Source organism: Anarrhichthys ocellatus, unplaced genomic scaffold, assembly GCF_004355925.1.
Source record: "Anarrhichthys ocellatus isolate YVR2014 unplaced genomic scaffold, GSC_Weel_1.0 scaffold34, whole genome shotgun sequence".
Classification (NCBI taxonomy): Eukaryota; Metazoa; Chordata; class Actinopteri; order Perciformes; family Anarhichadidae; genus Anarrhichthys; species Anarrhichthys ocellatus.
Genome location: NW_022280064.1, coordinates 3,540,617 through 3,559,829, shown reverse-complemented (window position 1 = coordinate 3,559,829; position 19,213 = coordinate 3,540,617). Strand labels below are relative to the sequence as shown.

At 40.3% G+C, this 19,213-nt stretch overlaps 1 protein-coding gene across 1 annotated transcript; it reads right to left on the bottom strand.

Annotated features, from left to right (window-relative positions):
- Positions 1–5,515: 5,515 nt before the first annotated feature.
- Positions 5,516–19,205, bottom strand: LOC116393732 (microtubule-associated protein futsch-like; the record flags this gene model as incomplete). Its single annotated transcript, XM_031866294.1, has 27 exons — positions 5,516–7,254; positions 7,536–7,580; positions 9,825–9,869; positions 10,236–10,271; positions 10,385–10,507; positions 10,638–10,685; positions 10,790–10,837; positions 10,997–11,044; positions 11,182–11,229; positions 11,345–11,395; positions 11,571–11,618; positions 11,787–11,819; positions 11,984–12,019; positions 12,104–12,151; positions 12,808–13,083; positions 13,221–13,268; positions 13,351–13,404; positions 13,562–13,603; positions 14,285–14,335; positions 14,449–14,490; positions 14,867–14,932; positions 15,037–15,078; positions 15,566–15,604; positions 15,919–15,981; positions 16,062–16,265; positions 16,853–16,987; positions 17,561–19,205. Coding segments are annotated over 27 exons (3,519 nt in total), but the record flags the coding sequence as incomplete, so codon positions are not given.
- Between the last annotated feature and the right edge of the window lie 8 nt (positions 19,206–19,213).

Below are 19,213 nucleotides of genomic sequence, written 5' to 3'. Positions count from 1 at the left end.
CACACACACACACACACACACACACACACACAGCCACTGTAGATGCTTCCAGTTGTTAGGATATGAAGTTTACATTAAATATACATCTGCTTGAATATATATTACACACAGGACGTCCTGCAGGTTCACTGGTTATTTTAGGGTAAAAGTGTTCGAGGTTGGTATCAGAGGCTGCTTCGTTCTGTTCTGTAAAACGTATACTTGTCTGTAGAGGAACTTAAACACAAAGGTAAAGATTTACATTTTATTACAAATATACTTTATCGGGTGATGCTTTACCACACATTTAATATTTTTTAATTGTTTCTTTTTCTCGTCAGTAATTTTATTAAAATTGCTATCTACCTTGTTTATTACACAGGTGTCAGATATGTGGTATGACTTGTAAACAGAATTATGACGCTAGAATATGTTTTTATTTTGAAGAAATTCAGCATTTCGAATGTCCTTTCAATGTTGTTGTGTCTTTCCTGCTGACCTCGGAGCTAAGTGTTGCAGAATACATTCAATACAATCAAGTCGTCATGTTGTGATGTCACATTTTTCAAACGCCAACCAGGAAGTCGCCATGGAGGTCCTCAGTGATTTTTCTAAAGTACTTTGATTCAACTTTCTCAACAAAAGTGAACCCGAATGAATCATTTCTGTGCTGGTTTTGACTGGAAACACCAATAGTTAAGATGTCAGCTTATAATGAGCTACTATGGTGTTTATTCAGCTGAACAACATTGTCTTTTTGTAAACATTGATTTGTCACACCAGCTTACATGAAACAAGATGTGGAGCCCACATACTGTTGTTCTCCCGTGCAAAATAGGATCTCACAACGACGCAGAGAAACATAAAGGCGGCATGAAGCTGAGATTTGCAGCATGACGTTGTTTGTTTTTTTTGTCAAAAACTGATACCGTACTTGGGAGCCATGCATGAGCACCCAAGAGCCCTGAAGGACAAATTGAACTGCCGTTTGTGAAAGATGATGCTGTCACCTTTCGCAGTTCACCTTTAAGCGAATTAGCTTTTGTGAAACGGGCCCCGCTCAGCTGTTTGGAGCCAGAAAAATCCATATTCCTTATGAATCAAGCGAGGTGACGAGTTCAATGCTGATGAAGCCTATTGCCGCCGAGGAAAGCTCTCTCTGCACTCACAGTGTACCGGAGGTGTGGTGTCTGGCGTTCGTGGCTACAAGTGTTTTTTACATGAAAATGTGCATTAAAATATTTGGATGGAAACACTGTCTGGCTGCTTTAAAGCGTGAAGCTTTCGCAGCTTCTCTCCAGTTTGTCCCGAAGCTCAAAACATCACTTCCTGTTGGAGATGAATCACTTTGCACGGGAGAAACACAGGGAGAAGACTTTGCGTTGCGTCTCTGACCTGTGATTTTGTTTTTGGATGTGCATGCTCTTACAATTCAGTACAAAATGTTGATTTTTTTTATGATCACACACTGGAATGTTTAGGTGTTACTTTAAACAACTACAGTAGATCTCCAGTAGACCTCCATGATGGTGGCAAATGTGGTCAGCAGACAGACTGGGACGGCGTTCTCCAACTGTATATTCCCAGTTTGGAAGACACACAATGAAAAGGTAAATCATGACTGTTTGGCAGGTTGTAGAAGAGAAGACATTTCCATCTTTCATAGGAGCTGGACACATGTTCAGAGACTCGTTCACCTGGGATTGTTTGCATCCATATGGTTCATATTTGACACTAAATTATGTTTTTTTTCCATGAGTGGTTTCAGTTAGTCAGCCCTGAACTCCACTGAGTCACTCAGCTGTTGTTCTGAAAGTTGCTATATAAGTAAAACTGGTACCAATGGCAGACAGTACATGCACCGTATAGATCAGTTAGTCTTTAAATGTTCACATGAAGAGTTTTGTTCCAAAGTGAGGTGACAAAAAAAATACATAAAAATGTCTGACTTGGGAAAAATGTATTTACAACAATGCAGCATTATGGAATCAAACTCGAACGCTTTGTCAGTGTCTTTATAATTCTGTATTTTCTTGGACTAATAAGATGAATTCTCTCACTGACTTTGACTGATGTTTTATTTATTTCTGCCAAAGCCACCTCTTCCATTAAAAACCCCAATGTATTGCTTCTTATCGTGTGCTTTGAGGATTTGGACACTGAATTACTTTTTTATTTTTATTATTAATATATATAATTTGCTTGAAATGAATGCATACCTTTGAGTTGGTGATATTTAATTTCCACATCACTGTTCTTTGATTGTACAGTTACAGGAGGAGCTGTAGAGACCAAACTACAAACTGAATTGTGAAGTTATTATGGAAAGCCGGTTTATTATAGGAGCAAAACAAACTGTTCAGTTAGCAGGTGTTAAATGTATAAATGTCCTCAAAGACAATTTTCTGAAATGCATCATGTAAAACGAGCAAAATAAATATGGACACGCGTAGATTTTCTCACATTTCCCTCTTTTTGTGTCTCACCACTTCACTTGTTGCCGTCCTTTAACGATGACGCAGTGAGGCGGCGGTTTGATGTTGAGACGTAACGAACTGCAGCTGCAGAGAATCAGCGATCAAGACTACGACCTGTTTCCTGAACGCAGAGGAAATTAGATTAAAACATTGACAGTAACTGTTGATGAATGTCTATAAAGAGATGTGTTGCAGGCAGCAATTAATTGCCCTCCAAACACATTTCCTCTATAGTTCTAGCTTGTAAGGAATCCAAAGAAAGACACAGTGATGGCCTCACACGTTTCTGCAAATATTTATTGAAATTCTGACTCACAAAATGCATTCTGGTGATTCCACATATCACCACGGCAGACGTCCTCAGTAGAGTCACTTAGGTGTTTGAAAATGTTGACACACTTTATCATACGTGCAACAGGTAGTTCATACCGTCTCCTTATGAAAAACTGTTCAAATTATCGCCCACATTACAGTCTGATGATATTTAACAACACAAAAAAAAGCAAACCAGTGTATGACTTCCTATTTGTCCGTTAGAGCTAATGAGGTGAACCGTCTCCGGAGAGCAACAAATAAAACAAACTATTATCTACATTCTCCAGACAGCATCTGACTGACTGTTGTGTGAATTACAAATTTAAACATGTGTTCCTGTAAATTACACCATCACTCAAATGACATCAGAAACATTCACAAAGTAAGTGATCTCTCTAAAAGAACCAAACAACCTCAAAACATATTTGTTCATTGGATAAAATTCCCTCTTCTCACTTTAGCAATTAATCTGTTCTTGTTGCAACACAATCATAATTCCCACTGACTTCAAAGTGGCAATCTCGAAGATTTTCAGTTCAATAAATGTCTTTTAAGTCCGTATCTATCTATCTAACACAATGCTGAGTGAGCCTAACCAAAAGGTATTGCAACATGTATGCATTTGCAGTGTTATGCCTGTGGTGAAATGGACCTATGCACATAACAATAGCTTGTTAGTTTGTCATTGGACGCAGCCAAAGACTCCAGACTGCTAAACGATCACTTTTGTTTTCACTCACACTTCTAAATCAACCAGGACGGACATCTTAAAGGATTGACACTTTAAACCTTGAAACTAATGATTTCATTCACAAAAACAAGCCCGATGGCATTCATTTACACCTTTTTAAAATCTTCACAAAGTTCATTCAAACGTAGTTTTAAAGCATTTACTCTGGAACTGCAGCAGCAGGTTCCTCGTTTCCCTCCAGGGTTCAGAAACCTGGTTTTAAATCCCCTAAATCCTCCTCAGAGGAAGCTAGAAAACCAACAAATCACTGCGGTGTAAACAAGAGTCACATACGGTGTGATACAAAGCACACATGGAGCTGGTTTCCCTCTGTTTTTACGCTGCTTGCTGGTGGACACGTGATATAGTGAGTTAATGAAGCAAACACAGTGAGTGTCACTCCACAAAGCACGTTGGTCTGACATTAACTTAACCTCATGTGTTCTATCAGCCTGGTCTCCTACAAAGTCACGTTCCCGTGCAACAAAGCTGCATCGTCAGCAACGTTGTATTCTCCCGAATTACGTTTGCATTCAACGTATCACAAATACGTTCAATCAAAGTCTTCGGAAGTCTGAGGTCAGGGTGGATGGATGAGTCCAACGTACTCATTTTAAAGTTAAGTAAACTAGTTCACGCAAACATTTATGAATGCTATGACATTTGTTGTATACAGTTCAGTGACAATTCTCTAACATTGCTAATATCAAGCAGCTGCCGAGCAGCTGATGTTTCATGGCCTCCAGACAGCAGAGCAGCCACCTACTGCTGCATGGAATATGACACATTTATCATAATAATAATTCCTCTATAAACAAAAGCACCTGAAGTCGACACCTACGCCAGGTGCGATTTTAAACAGCACACACATGCTGCAGGTTCCTTCTGTCAGATCTCATGAAACATGAGGACTCTTCACACAAACCTTTCTCAGGCCCGTTGACCTGAACCCTGCAGGGGCGACAGAAAGCGGCCCCAGGCCTTTCTTAACTTTATTCACACTTGGACTCATTAACTCCGAGTTTAGATCAAGCCTCAGGTTAAAATGTTCACCTACAAAATCAGTTCGCCAACAGCCAATTGAGATTGCTTTGTTTCTAACACACCAGTGACTTTAAAGGTGCATTCAGAGTGAACACAAAGCGCGTTTTCTCGCTTTCTTGTGTGACCACAAATATCCCAAAGACGAACTCCTCGGGGGCTAGCCGTTGCTGTTAGCATGGTAGCGACGTTAGCATAACAGGAGCTCCAGTTCTCTGTTATTGAGTCATGCAACTTGCAGGATGAGTGCAAATTTCTCGCTGGAGCGGAAGCTTTTTCAGATGTTTGCGCTGCACAGATTGAACTGTTTCCTTTGACTTTGCATGCATTTGCATCGCCTCTGAAATGAGCTTTGGGTTCAGTCTGAACACACCTTAAGACTTTCTGGGGGATAACACCCTTTTGGTTCTTTGTAGTCAAGTTCGGTAAGACAAAAAAGCTAATTTCCGATAATGCTCAGCAACAAGTTTCGCAGCGGCAACAAGGCAGCGTTGTTACTCAGCTGCAAAACCAGAGCGAGTGAGGTAACTGAAAATATGACAAAGTATCCGGCTTTGTAAGTAAGCCGGTGATTAACAAGACATTTATCCACTGAAGCAGACATCACAGCGTCTCTTTAGTTGGTCACATCGTCAAGTTGACCCGTGCAGCCTCCCCGTCTCTCGACATGTTGAATAACTGGTGGGCTACAGAGGGCCGCAGGGTGAGCCCTAAAAACAGGAAATGAGTGCATTTTGGCACTTTCGGCTCCCTCGACTCCAAGCCAATGTGTTTTTTTATTGGGTTTTTGCTTAGAAGCCTGAAATAAGGTTTTTTGGTTAAAACAAGCTGAAGAGATTTTAACGATTTGTTCTATGATAAAAAAATATGTCAGTAAATGTCCCAATTTACACGTCTTAAAAAAAAAGGCAGTTGCTAACAAGCGTCTGAATGAGACGACTAAACGTCCTCACTAGAACACTAGTCCTCCTTTAGCTTAGCGGTGGAGACGTCATGTGACCGTGGTGGAGCTCCTCTATAGCCTAATGTTAGCTTTTTACTTCTGATGATCTTACTTTCGCTTCACAAAATCTTAAAGGTGGTGTTCTTTGTGACGATCTTAAAGAACAAAACATGTAAGTATCATAAACGTTTGTTTGACACAGCGATTCATTTCTGCAATAATGCAAAATCCAACAGAAGAAATCTCATTGGCTTTTTGTGGAGGGAACGAGCGCGATGCTAACTTCCTGTTGGACTACAAGAATAGGTCGTCCCTGCAGCTCTCTATTTATTTACCTCAACTTCAAACAGTTTGAGATCCGTCTGATCAAACAGGCAGAAATATGACGCCATTGATTCAACAAACCGCACTTCATTCAGACGAACAAAGCTGATTTGTCATCCACAATTTGCAGGTCAAGATTTGCATGGGAAAAAGAGATGAAACGCCAATCATACAAAAAAAAATATCAGCATTCAAATCATGAATTATTTGTGGTATTTGATGTACTGCATGTAAGCGTTAACCTAAGCCATTAGTTCTGCCTCTTTAAAGTCAAATGGACATTTAAATTTGCAACTTATTAACGAGTCAGTGTCTGGAAATGAAAACCAAAGCATGTCTTACAAACTGTAGCGTGTCCGGCAGGTTCATACTGTGAGACGAGCTCACCTTCCTTTTCGCTGCTGCCTGATATTAGGTCTTGTAGAAGAAGATAATTCCTCATCATCATCCCTCAACAACATTTGCCATGTTGATGAGACTCACCATCAGAGACGGGGAGGCCGCTTGGATCAAAATGTGGGAGCTCCTGGGATCATTTGACCCTCCAAACGTTTGCATGCTAATCTGTTGCAGATGCAGCAAAACACACCTTGTTACGGTTCGCAGGAAATAAAAGACAGAAGCCGTCGATCGCAGCTCTTATTGTGAAATATGCAGGAAGCCCCTTCAAGTAATATTTTATCCCATTCAAATAAAAATACTAAACTATTCTGTTTCTCTAATTTCTTTAATCCTGATCTATTTTCCGTTAACATCTGATGCAAAACACTATCTCAGTTTGCACTTTATTATTAGCTTTGTTCGTGCATTATCGGTTTTGTATTTATTACTACTATGTGTTTCTCACTGTGCATAACTGAAATGCCTCTAAGTACAAAAACAAATGTAGGGAATAATAGAAAGCTTATGTTAAACCTGACTGCAGAAGTAAAAGGTGTGTACGTTTATTTACGCCTAAAGTACAAATACAAGTACAATACTTTACGAGTTACCACATAGATGCTTCCTTGTTTGGATTTTGGCGATATAATATTTGATCTGAGCAAGGCATGGCAGTGAAGCATCAGCTGATAGGAAGATTGGGAATCATCAGCAGGAACCCCAGGAGCTCAACCACACGAAGAGGAAATAAATACATGAATAAATTAAAAGAGAAAATAGTTCCGTCCACTCTTATCTGTCTGTGGTTTCTCCTTCAGAATTGAAGGACTCCACAGATTTTTTAAAAAGCATCTCCTCCTGCTGGACTGGGAGAAGCAGCGCTTGTCAGATATGAGGAGAGACTTCAGGTTATTGCCCCGACGCCCTCGCTGCTCTCTGCTGCTGCTCCAACATGGACCGGATCGCCGGGGTCATCATGGCGGGGGACATGGCCGGGGTGAAAGGTCGCAAGGGGTACTGTGCCTTTTTACCAGGGACGTAAATGCACTGGAAGTATCTCTGACCTGTGAAGACGAGAAGGATGGAAAGGTGATCGGTAACGGGACGGTTTTAAACACAATCAGTAAAGAAATGGGGTGACGTTTGGTGCTTATTGTAACTCCTTTATATCCCGTTGGCTAGTTTACTTTGCATCATATTCTATAAGGTCCTGTGAGAACCACGTCTCTCTAAAAAGTCCTGTTTTCCTGTTTATTTAGCTGAAGAAGTAGGAGAATGTTCTCAACACATAAAGGAACACAAGGAAAACAGTTTCTAAAAATGATGAAATCTCAGCAACTCTTACTTGGTTTCTTCTTTTCCGTCGCGTCGTCATCAATCTGGGTTTCTTCTGTAAGGAATGTGATAAACACACAGTGTTATATATTGTCGGTGTGTGTGAGTGTGAGTCTGTGTGAGCGAGAGAGAAGACAAAGGATGACGTGCATGTAAATAGAAAAGAGAGAGAATAAAGGTTTCACTCAAACAAGCTGTTCTTTTGAATCCATGAGCTCTTTCACTCTCCTGTTAAAGTCCAGCTGAAAACAAAATCTAATGTTTCTATAAATCCACATCCTTCATATTAGTAATAAACATTTAAATGTAATTTTTCGTCCTATGTTTTGACATTCTTCCATCGACATAAATGTGTGAGTTTACCAGCTGGAAGCACAACAGCGATATCGTTACACATTTAAATGTCACAGTGAGGAGAAATGCAATTTCAGTTTGACTTTAACTGTCAAATGAAATTCTTTCAAACACTCTGCATGGGACCTTTTTCTATAAACTTCAGGTCATTTTCTAGAGAACTTGAATATTGGTTGGTAGTGTGTATAAAGTAGTTGCATCACAAAGATGGAACCCTAATCCCCCCAGAAAGCAGCAAATGAAACCTATGAGTTTTACATTAACCAGAGAAATCAAAGCACTTTTGATCAGAAAGAGGAAATACTGTGTCAGACGTTAATATCAGGCCAGTGAAGAGTCACTCGGGGCTGTGGGGGAGTGTTGATTCTCCACCGGATGACTCAATAAGAACAGGACACTAATAACCCAATTTAATGGGTTTTGCTTCATGGATTTAATCAATCCGACAAAGTATTATTGTTGCTGTATTCATCAAAGGCCATAATCTCCTCCGATGACTCCAGGCGGCTCAAAAAGGCCGCTAATCTCGTCTCAATCAGCTCGTCTCATTCAATTCTAATCACTTACGTCGTTAACGTCATTAAAGCAAAGTCGTATTGAGTCAACCAGAGGAGAGATGGTGGAAGTTAAGTGAATACCTTAAGCTTTACAGGAAGCTCTTTTTCCATTCTCTATGAACAACAAGCATAAAGTATACAACATGTGAACAAATGCTTCTTTAAGTCACCGTCTACAGGTGAATTATATACGCTCCTCATTGTTTCCACTCAGCTGATTCATTTACAATTAGTCGACCACGAGTTTATATTCCTTTATTCCATATTTATTTCTGAAATATTTTATCCCTATTTTCTGACTTTTTCGTACTATTTTATGTTTTAGCTTCTCTTCTTTTTTTACAACTGCTGCTGTTTGATGATAAATAACTTGAAACTGAAAGTATTAAATATATAAATATATATAAAGGACTATGTAACAAAAAATGTAAATTATGTGCATAATGATACAATATATCACACAAGTATGAAAAAAAGAATAAATGCAGTACTAATGGAAGTATTGATTCTCCTGTCATTTCACATCCCCTCCCTCCTGCCCTGCAGTAACACCTTTCCCATCACCTGATCTTGCCCCGCCCACCCGCACACCTGTTTTCCATTTCCCTCATCAGCCTTGCAGCATAAATTCCGGCCCATTTCCGCTCATTCCACGTCAGATTGTGTAGTCTACGTACACGCTGGCGTTTGCGCTGCAGGCCTGACCCCTTTTCCAACACGTTTGTTTGGTTCTTTGACTAAAGTAAATGTGAACTTTTATCTTGAACACTTAGTTTTGTGGCAACACTTTAACCCGACTGGGGTCTAATTAAAAACACCTTTGTTATGCCGGGTTCAGACTACACAACATCACACTGATGCACGCTAGATGACTGTTGATGACTTTATTTCGTGTAGTGGATAAAGAGACGAGTGTGTTTTGCCTTCTCGTGTTAGTTGTGACAAATCCCATGACATGTCCTGTGACATTAACCAATAGGAGCAAAGAGCGCTCAGCAACTGTTAGAACAAAGGGGAGTGACGTTGGTGAAACTATGACTCAGAGGAACAGTCACATCGGACGTTTCTTCTTTCTTTAGGCTTTTCCAAACACAAAAGGCCTTTCTGATTTCTATATTTATGATTTATGACAATCCGATAATATGACACGGTAATTATTTTAACAGACAGTGTAGTCTGAACCCGACATAAGTGTGGCGGCCTTTGACATCTTTTTGGAGAAACATAATACTGGAAAAAGAGATCTTTACTGTCCATGCTAATCATTCATTTTCCAAAAACATTTGTTGTGCCATCTGAAGCGTAACTTCTTTGTAAATAACGTTCATACTCACTAGCTGCTGACGGTTGTTTGTTTGTACATTCACTCTCTAGTTGTGGATCCATACCTTCAGCCTCTTTGACAGATTTCTTTTCAGCCTTCTCAGCTTTGCCTGCGAGAGGAGAGACGAGCCTTATTACATCCTGCCAAGAGAATGTGTGTAGTTGTGCTGTACATTCAATATTCTTGTAGTATAGTTCTCCTCTCAGAGTAATGCCGCTCGCCATGTCCCTAATTGGAACTTTATCATGCAGAAAACAGCCCATTTAATTTCATAATCTGTGACTATATTTCAAAGAAGTGTGATTTGTCCTTAAACGATGTAGAGGCGGAGTTAGTGGTGTTAAGTTGCATTTCTTAAGTACGGAAGTGGCTCAGCTTAAGTACGAAGTTGCGTGGCAAATAAATCAACGTTGACTTCTGGTTTCACGCGGGACACAAACAGTTGTCTCCTGGGTGAAAGTCCGGTGTTGCTTACTTTTCTTGTTCGCCAATAATTGTGATCTTGTTTTGGCTGGAATAAAATCAAAATGCATGTTTCAGAATGAGAGTCCTGCTCTGCCCGACAGGCCAGTGAAACCCCAAAGCATCATTTGTGTTGGAGAAAGTAACAGTGAGCAGTGTTACCTGGTTCAGACGGAGGTCGGGCAGGTTTCTCCTCCTTTGCCTGAGATGTTACGTTATCCCTCCGTACAGCTTCTAGTCTTGTTCTCAGTCTGATTGGCTCTGGATGCAGTTCTGGATCTGGTTCTGACAAATCAATACCTAGATTTAAATGTACGCTTGAAACAAATTCTGGTTTAGCGTCTGTATAAGATAATGCCAGTGAGAAATTGGTAAAATGTCATGTTAGTGAACTGGTGCATGTTCACAGTCGTACCTCTCTTTGCTGCAGAAGCCTTGACTTTGCTCCTGACGGGTGACGCTTCTGAGAGAAGCAAAAACAATCATTTTCCAATCATCTTTCCTGTCGCTGACAAGACTGATGATTGACTTTCCTGCTAATTAATGCAGATCTAAGTGTGTCATCACCTGTCTTCTCAGAGGCGGATTTCCTCTTCTGTCGCGCAGCTGGAGGCTCTGAAATAATGAGGAAAGAGTTGTGATTAGTGGCCTGAATCAAGTTGTGTTCTTAGTGAAATATTAGCTGCACCTTCACATGTAGGAGCCGGTGGATCAGTTTTCATATAACTTAAGATTGTTCATACTTTCTGTGACACCCTCTTAATGATGTTTTACCTTTCTTATCAGCTGCAGCAGGTTTGCTTTTCTCGTTTACAGCTGGCTCTGTAATTCACATTATGATGATTATTTCTCAGTCTTCTCATAAACTAATATTCTATCTTTTTAAGGAGCTTGTTTTCTCTTGTTATATTTAGTTTATGTGAGGTGGAAACTTTATATTCTACCAACATGTTCATTACCTTTCTTAGCCACTGCAGCAGGTTTGGTTTTCTCTTTGACAGCCGGCTCTGTGAAAACAAATGCAACCGACTTAAAGATATAAAATACAAATTCACAAAATCTTAAAGCCAATTTCACATCGTTTATGTGAAGTAGAAACTGTATATTCTACTAACATGTTACCTTTCATAGCCACTGCAGCAGGTTTGGTTTTCTCTGTTCTTACTGCTGGCTCTGTGAAATAAATAAAAAGGTGCAGTGTGTGTAGTATTTAAATTATGATACAATTGTTGGTCTTAAATGACAAAACAACCACGACCATGCTTCTCTCTTTTTATTGCAGTTGTTAAAGATGAATGAAAGAGAAGATTCCTCAAGATAACCACGGTTCAGTTTAAAGTGGAATCACCTTTCTTTGCAGCAGCAGCTTTGCTTTTGTCAATCGAAGCGGCCGCATCTAGATTTGGAAAATGTTTGGTTGAATTACGTTGGTATTACACTGGAGTGTGTGATTGTGTCTGCGTATTTACTGCAGAGCGCAGCTCAAACTGCTGTCTGTATTATTCGTAACAACACTCGAGCCTTTTTGAAAACCGCAAATTACTGCTCCGTAAACATAAATTACCTTTCTTTGTCTTCTCTCCGGCTGCTGCTGGCTCTGAGGGGATAATCGGAGGGGAAGGGCCATGCAGAGTTAATTTTGCATAATGAATGCATCCATACAGCACATTGTGTCATTGTACATCACTGCTTAATGCTGCAGCTGTAGTTATTTACTGAGAATCCTCGACAATGAGTGGATCTGGAGACACACACGTTTACCTTTTTCTGAATCAGCAGCCTTGGTTTTCTTTGCAGCTGGAAAATATTACGTATTGATTATTGTTCACAGCGTTAATTAAGAGAAAAGGAATCACGTGTGTGAGTTTAACAACAAGTTACCTTTCTTGGTGGAGGCCGCCTTCACTTGTTCCTCAACGGTCTCTGGTTCTTTAAGAGAGAAGACTTATTAACACGAACTATTTCTATACCTTGTGCATCCCAGCAGATCAAAGATATTGAGAATGTATAAACCAATTTGCATGAAAATGAATAGTTAATGTTTCTACCATCAACATATTCTGACTCTAACATGTAATCAGGAAACCAAAGGGAATGAAAAAGAGAAATTTGATGATAATGATTTTTTTATGTTCAGAGAAATGAAGATAAAAAAGAGATAGATTTCCTTCCAGAGTGGTTTCTATAGTGCATTCAAAATAAAATGTCAATTAAAAGGAGATAAACCCTTTAAAAATAAAGGTCAGAATTGAATTAATAAAAACATTATTTTTAACACTTAAAAATGTTAATTATGCATAACTTATTTAGGAATAAAATCTTCTTTCAGTCTAGTTCTTCTGTGCTCAGTTGTACAACTTTACCTGGTCAAATCAGATAAAAGGTTGCGGTCTGCATCTTAGGTATTTCTTGGACCATTTTCTTAATAACTAAATATAAAATGATAAAGGTTTTATATGTCTTTGAGTGACACACACAGACCTTTCAGAAGACTGTATACGAGATAATAGTTCAGCCATATCGACTGAAAGGTTTGAATCTGGAGGTACTGAATAAGAAGAATAAAGTGAGTCTTCTCCTCTCACCCTGGACTGGAGCCTCAGTCAGCTGAGCTTCAGCAGCTGGAGTCTGGATCTCCGGCTGAACGGGAGCCTCTTGCTCCGTGGCTTCTGGCTGGGCCGGTTCACCTGGTGGGACTGGCTGTACCGGCTCCGCGTGAGGCTGCATCACCGGCTGCATCGGTGGATACGGTTGGTACTGCGCGTAGATCGGCTGCATCGGCTGCATCGGCTGCTGCTGGTAAAGAGGCGGCAGTGGTCCGGGATGGACGGGGTGAGCGGTCAGAACAGGAGCAGAGGGAGCTGGGAAAAAAAAATGTATGATGTGCTTTTATTTTCCAGAAGAAGAGACTGGAAACATCGTACTGGTCTACACAAATGAAAGTAAAGAGTCTTTCACTGATATTATACACTTACAGTTAATATGACAACATAAATACCTGACATGGTCGGAGGAGGGTACGGGTTGTCTGTGACAATGTGATGAACTGGAAGATAAATGTATATTTTGAAGCAGGTTGTAGCTTTAAGATCAGCTGTTTGCTTCCTCTGTGTGATAACTTTACTTACCGTACCAGCCAGGTGGGGCCGGGCAGTAGACCGGTGCCGGTCTGCAAGGGCCAACTGAAACAGAGCAAAGAAAGTAGATGTAGGTTTGCATACTCGTGTCCCTCCAGAATAAAACATGAAAATAAATATATCATTATAAATATTTTATTTATATTTGTATTGAAACTTTAAAAACCTTTTTGAATTAATAATGAAATCAAATGTATTTTACCTTCTTGTCCAGATTCTGTGACTTCTTCTTGTTTTTTGGTCTCTGTCAAGGAAGAAATGACAAGATGAAGAAAACAACAACAACTGTTATTATTATCTCCACCAGGAGATTATGTGTTCGGTCTTTTGTGTGCGTGCATGCTTGCGTGAGTGTCTGTCCACGGCTAATCTCACATACTACCGGACCCATCAGCCTAATATCTCTTGTGATCATTTATAACGGCACGCTCAGGAACCTCTGCATGTATGTGTTTGTGTGTGTGTGTGTGTGTGTGTGTGTGTGTGTGTTAGAGGTGCAGTAGATCATAGAACTCACGATTCAGAACGTATCACGGTTTTGAGTGACAGATCGGATCGGCACAAAAAAGGAAGCAAATACAACTTCCCGTTTTTTTTGCTGCCAATACCGATTGCCGATCATTGATGATCCATATTGGTTAATACGGATCATTGTTGTTGTTTTGTTTTTGTTGTAGCAGCTGGTCTAAAAGGCTCCGGACTATTTTTATCCACCACCGACCCAATCAACCGCTCTGACGTCAGTGTGAACCATTAAACATTATAAATGTTATCCTTTAACATTGTTATAGTCATCTATAGTGGTTATTTTCATAAAAATCCCTCATTTTTATTGATTAAAAAGAGATCTTGGAGTAAACAGTCGTATGTATGTGTGTACTGTACGTCCTGGGAGATGGATCCCTTTCTGCAGAGGTTTTCTTACCTGGATCGAGGGTCTTAGGACTCTCTGAGGCTTGTGATTTGCGAGATTGGGCTGAAAAATAAAACAGTAGTCTTGACAAAGTCTATATCTACAGTACAATACTTTGACTCTTATCACAGAATGAGTGCAAATGTGACTTAATAGTGGTTAATTCATCCACTTACTTTTTTTGGGAGTCTTGGTCGGAGTCTTTTCCACTCTCTTGGCTTTTTATTGGAATTTAAAAGAGAAAACATCCCATTAATTGAAATTGTGACAGAAATAGTTGCTTCTTTGCACGTTTCTTAGAGTTCAACGTCAATTTAAAAGAATACTTTAACATTTTGGGGAATGCCTTTTCTGGCAGAGAGTTATATGAGGAGATTGATACCGCTCTCATTTCTGTACAATAAAATATGAAGCTAGCTTAGCTTAGCATAAAGACTGGAAACAGGGGGAAACAGCTAGCCTGGCTCCGTCCAGAGGTTACAAGATCCAGCTGCCAGCACCTCTAAAGCTCACTAGTAAGCATGCTGTATCTTGTTTGTTTGATCTGTCTTCTGGCTGTAGCCTTACATTCATACCCGTAGTAAGTGAGAGTACCTCTGAAAGGAGGAGGAAGTCTCCTGATCCTCCTGATTGGCTCCAGAACTGAAATTCTGGGCAGAGCTGTATGCGACAACATGCACATGATTAATTCATCACATCACAGTGAGACCCAGGAGTGCACCAAGGAGACAAAGGTGGTGTAAAGACGATGTGTTCAGCGTTACCTTTCCTTTTTGGCTTTTCGACGGTCTTCACAGCTTCGCGATCTTAAAATTAAATACAAATAGAATTACAAACGGATACTTGGAAAATTAAAGGATCTTTATACTTGTATAGTAATGCTCCATCACAGTTATCATTAGCTTTGACTGTAGGTTTACGGTAAATTAATGGCGACTTGTTGCATTACACTCACAGCAAGTTACTGTGAAATGTTACAGTACATTATAGTAAAATGACATCTATATACTGTGACTTCACAGTCAGTTATGGCGTCAAAATACTCTGATAAAGCAGTATGTTGCTGTAGTATTACAGCATTGAACTGTGATTTTACAGAAGAAGTACCCATCAGATTATTAAAGCAGTATGCTGTAGAATGACAGTATAGTAATCAAACAATGCCTCACACAGTTCAAACTCAAATTCCCTGTAATAGTCCCTCTCACATTGATTGCACAATACAATTCTGAATACAGCGTATTTGGAGTTTTGTGTGTTGGCTTCAATCAGAATCCCTTCAGTCATAAATACCTTTTCTCCTGCCCAGAGCTGAAACTCTCCTCGGAGCGTCTGAAAACACAAACATGAGATCACACACTTAAAACGACCAACTGCAGCGATGTGCTTCTGCAACAGGCAGACCATGAAACTTCAGTTAATTATGCACATTAAGATACTTATTAGTTTGTATTACAAGAGATGTTGTGTTTCAATATGTAAATGAGATATTATCTAATGGTAACTTTTGGTGAATTTAGGAGAAATTTACAGATGCAACAGTAGGAACACCTAAATGTGTGTTTTGGATCTCTCGATTGACCAGTGCATGAAAAACACTGTTGTTGCCTAAAAACAAAGATGTACATTACAGGAGTGTCTCAAACCTTTTTTGTCCTCTGTCTTGCTGGCGGACTCTTTGGCCTTTGCAGAGTTCATACAGGGACACACTGAAACCACAGCGCACACAGGTGACGTGACAGTGGAGGTAAATGTGACGTAAAAGCTCCGATTGTCTCGGCTCTCTGACCTGCTGGTTCTGTCTTTGGTGCTTCTTCCTCCGGCTCCGGCACGGGTTTGATCACGTCCACCGTGGCCTTCTCCTCGCCGTCGTCGTCTTCATCCTCCTCCTCTTCGTCTTCAGGCTCGTCCACAGCTTTCTTTAGTTCAGCTGTCGGCTCCTCGTGCTCCCGCTCGTCATCGTCGTCCTCGTGAGCGGCAGGATGACTGGTGACTGAGGGTGAAGGCAGCAGCGTTAGTTGAGTATTAGTATGAAAAAAACATAAATGAAAAATGATGTCATGGCATTTTGTGACCGGAAACTTGGGTAATAAGTTTGGTGTAATGGAGATAAGTGTGCCCATGTTTTGATCTTTAAATCAAATTAAAATAAAGAAAATGTATGCAAAATGATAGTTTTTTATTTCGTTTTATATTATTTTATTTGCACCAATTTGAGGATTGTGGGTTTATTTTTTGGACTGTAGACTGAAGCTGCAGAATGAAACCTCAAAAGCATTTATTTATTAAATGTTTAATTAGCTAAATTATGTCTACAATACAGAAAGGCTACAGAACTTCAGATTCGTCTTAATATAACAAGGTGTAATGCATGACAGTGCGTAAAACAAATGTGTTTGACAAATGTATATTCCACTTTCCAGCTTTTAACAAATATTATTTTGCATTGTAACTGTTTTACTGCTACTAAATTGAAGAAAAATGTGAATTTTAATATTATTATTGACTTTATAGTTTTTTTTATTGTTATTTTCAATGTCTTTAGAACATAGCAGGTAATAATGGATGTGTGATTCTCACCAGTTGTTTGTACTTCAGCCTCCTCAGCCTCCTCTTCATCCGCAGCCTGTTTGGCGTCCTCATCCTCGTCTTCGTCCTGGTCTGCCTCAGTCTTCACTGCCTCCTCCTGGACACTGAACGCTGCTGCAGTGGCAGCTACAGATACACAGTGTGACGTCATTAACTACAGAGCCAGTGAACTCAAATTACTTTCATGTGTATTGTGATGTACGGGGCAACGTGCTGGGATAGGGAAGGTCTTAATATGTTTTCTTTGGCAAGTGACCATGTTATAAGCGGTATAGTACAATTCAAGGTGTCCAAAATAACATTATAATTAATCCTGATGCAATATCAATATAATAGGCTTCAAATTAACATATATATACTTTAATAATATTATTACTGCTGTTATTGTGAATACATCTTTTATTTGACTTAAAAAGGCACCGTAACAGTAGAATAAAAAGACATTATGTATCTTATACACTACTCATCCACACTTACTCTCCTTTTCTATAATATATTATTGCTTTGATATATAATTAATATTGATACATCATCGACTTGGAAGGATATTTCAGCTGTTCACATTATCTTTGTTTGATGTCTATAAAGTTAATTTGAATGGACACCTGCCAGCCAATCAGAAACAAGGATTTTCTTTGGCTATAAAGTCTTATGAAATGAGTAAAAAAATAAAAAGTAATCAATAGTACTGGACTCTACCTGCTAGTAAGACTTCATCAACATCATCATCATCGTCCTCTTCATCATCATCCTCACGACCCAAGGACTCAGATATGACTTCTTCATCATCATCATCATCATCGTCTTTTTCAGCGTCAACAAATGTTTCTTTTTCGTCTTCTTGCTCTAAGTTGAACTCAAATGAGCTGGTATCGACATCTTCATCATCTTTATCCTCATCATCGTCGGTTGTGTCATAGATGTCTTCACTGAAGACAGTCTCTTCATCTGTTTGAAGAGCAACGTCGTCGTCATCATCTTCATCGCCCAAGACTCCGCTGTCTGTGCTCTCAAAGGGAGGGAGTTCCTCCTCCTCTTCCTCCTCCTTGTCATCATCATCGTCGTCATCGATGTCTTCTTCGATGACATCATCGGGTTTGTCATCATCATCTTTGTTCAGGTCGAAGTCGAGGTCTTCGTCGCTGAGGTCACTGTCCTCCTCATCATCTTCATCGTCTGCGAAGTGCTCAGAGGAGGCGACGGAGAAGTCCTCGTCTGATAGGTCCAGATCATCATCATCCTCCTCATCTTCGGCAACTTTGATGTCCTCGTCTAGGTCTTCTTCATCATCATCATCAATGTCATCATCATCCTCAGCAACAGGTAAAGGAGGAAGACCTTCTTCTTCAGCTAGTTTATCATCTTCATCATCTTCATCATCCTCACTGGCTGCAAGAACAGGAGGAAGATCAAGCTCCAGGTCGTCATCGCTGTCTTCTGCAATGACGTCGTCGCTATCAGATGTTGCGACACCCTCAGCTAATTTGTCGTCTTCATCGTCTTCATCGTCGTCTTCGTACCTCTCGTCGTCCTCCTCACTGGAGAGAAGTGCAGATCCGCTGACTTCTGAGGTGTCAGTGAACGCATCGTCACTGGTATCGTCTTCGTCGTGTTCGTCTTCATCTTTTTCGTCATCTTCAACGGGCAGGGCTACGTCTTCATCACTGTCTTTGACTTCAACAGGAGCGTCAGACTCAGAATCAGGAGACACCGCCGACTCTTCATCCTCAGAAGTGGAGATAGGTTCTGGAGAATCTTCATCATCATCATCATCATCATCCTCAGCATCAGCTTCTGCAGGTTCAGACTCTTCAACATCATCTTCATCAGCAGCATCTGTTTGCTCTTCCTCTTCCTCATCATCATCATCATCTTTGTCAGCATCAGCCTCTTTCACTTCATCTTCATCATCATCTTCTTCTTCGTCAATTTCAGCTGCAGCTGCTTCTGGTTCGTTCTCTTCTTCCTCATCTTTCTCCACCTCAGCAGCTACCTCCAACTCCTCTTCTTCCTCCTCCTCTTCCTCAGCAGCTGCTTCAAATCCCTCTTCATCTCTTAACCCTTCTTCTTCTCCCTCCTCCTCCTCCTCCTCCTCTTCAAATTCATCTGCCTCTTCCTCCTCTTCCTCCTCCTCGTCTACAGCTTCTGCTCCCTCCTCTTCTTCTTCATATTCTTCTTCCTCCTCCTCCTCCACTCCTTCCTCCTCCTCCTCTTTGTCAGCTTCTTCCTCATAATATTCTTTATACTCCTCATCATACTCCTCTTCATACTCCTCTTCATAGTCATCCTCATCCTCCTCCTCATCCTCCTCTAGTTCTTCCTCCTCTTCTGCATACTCCCCCTCCTCCTCCT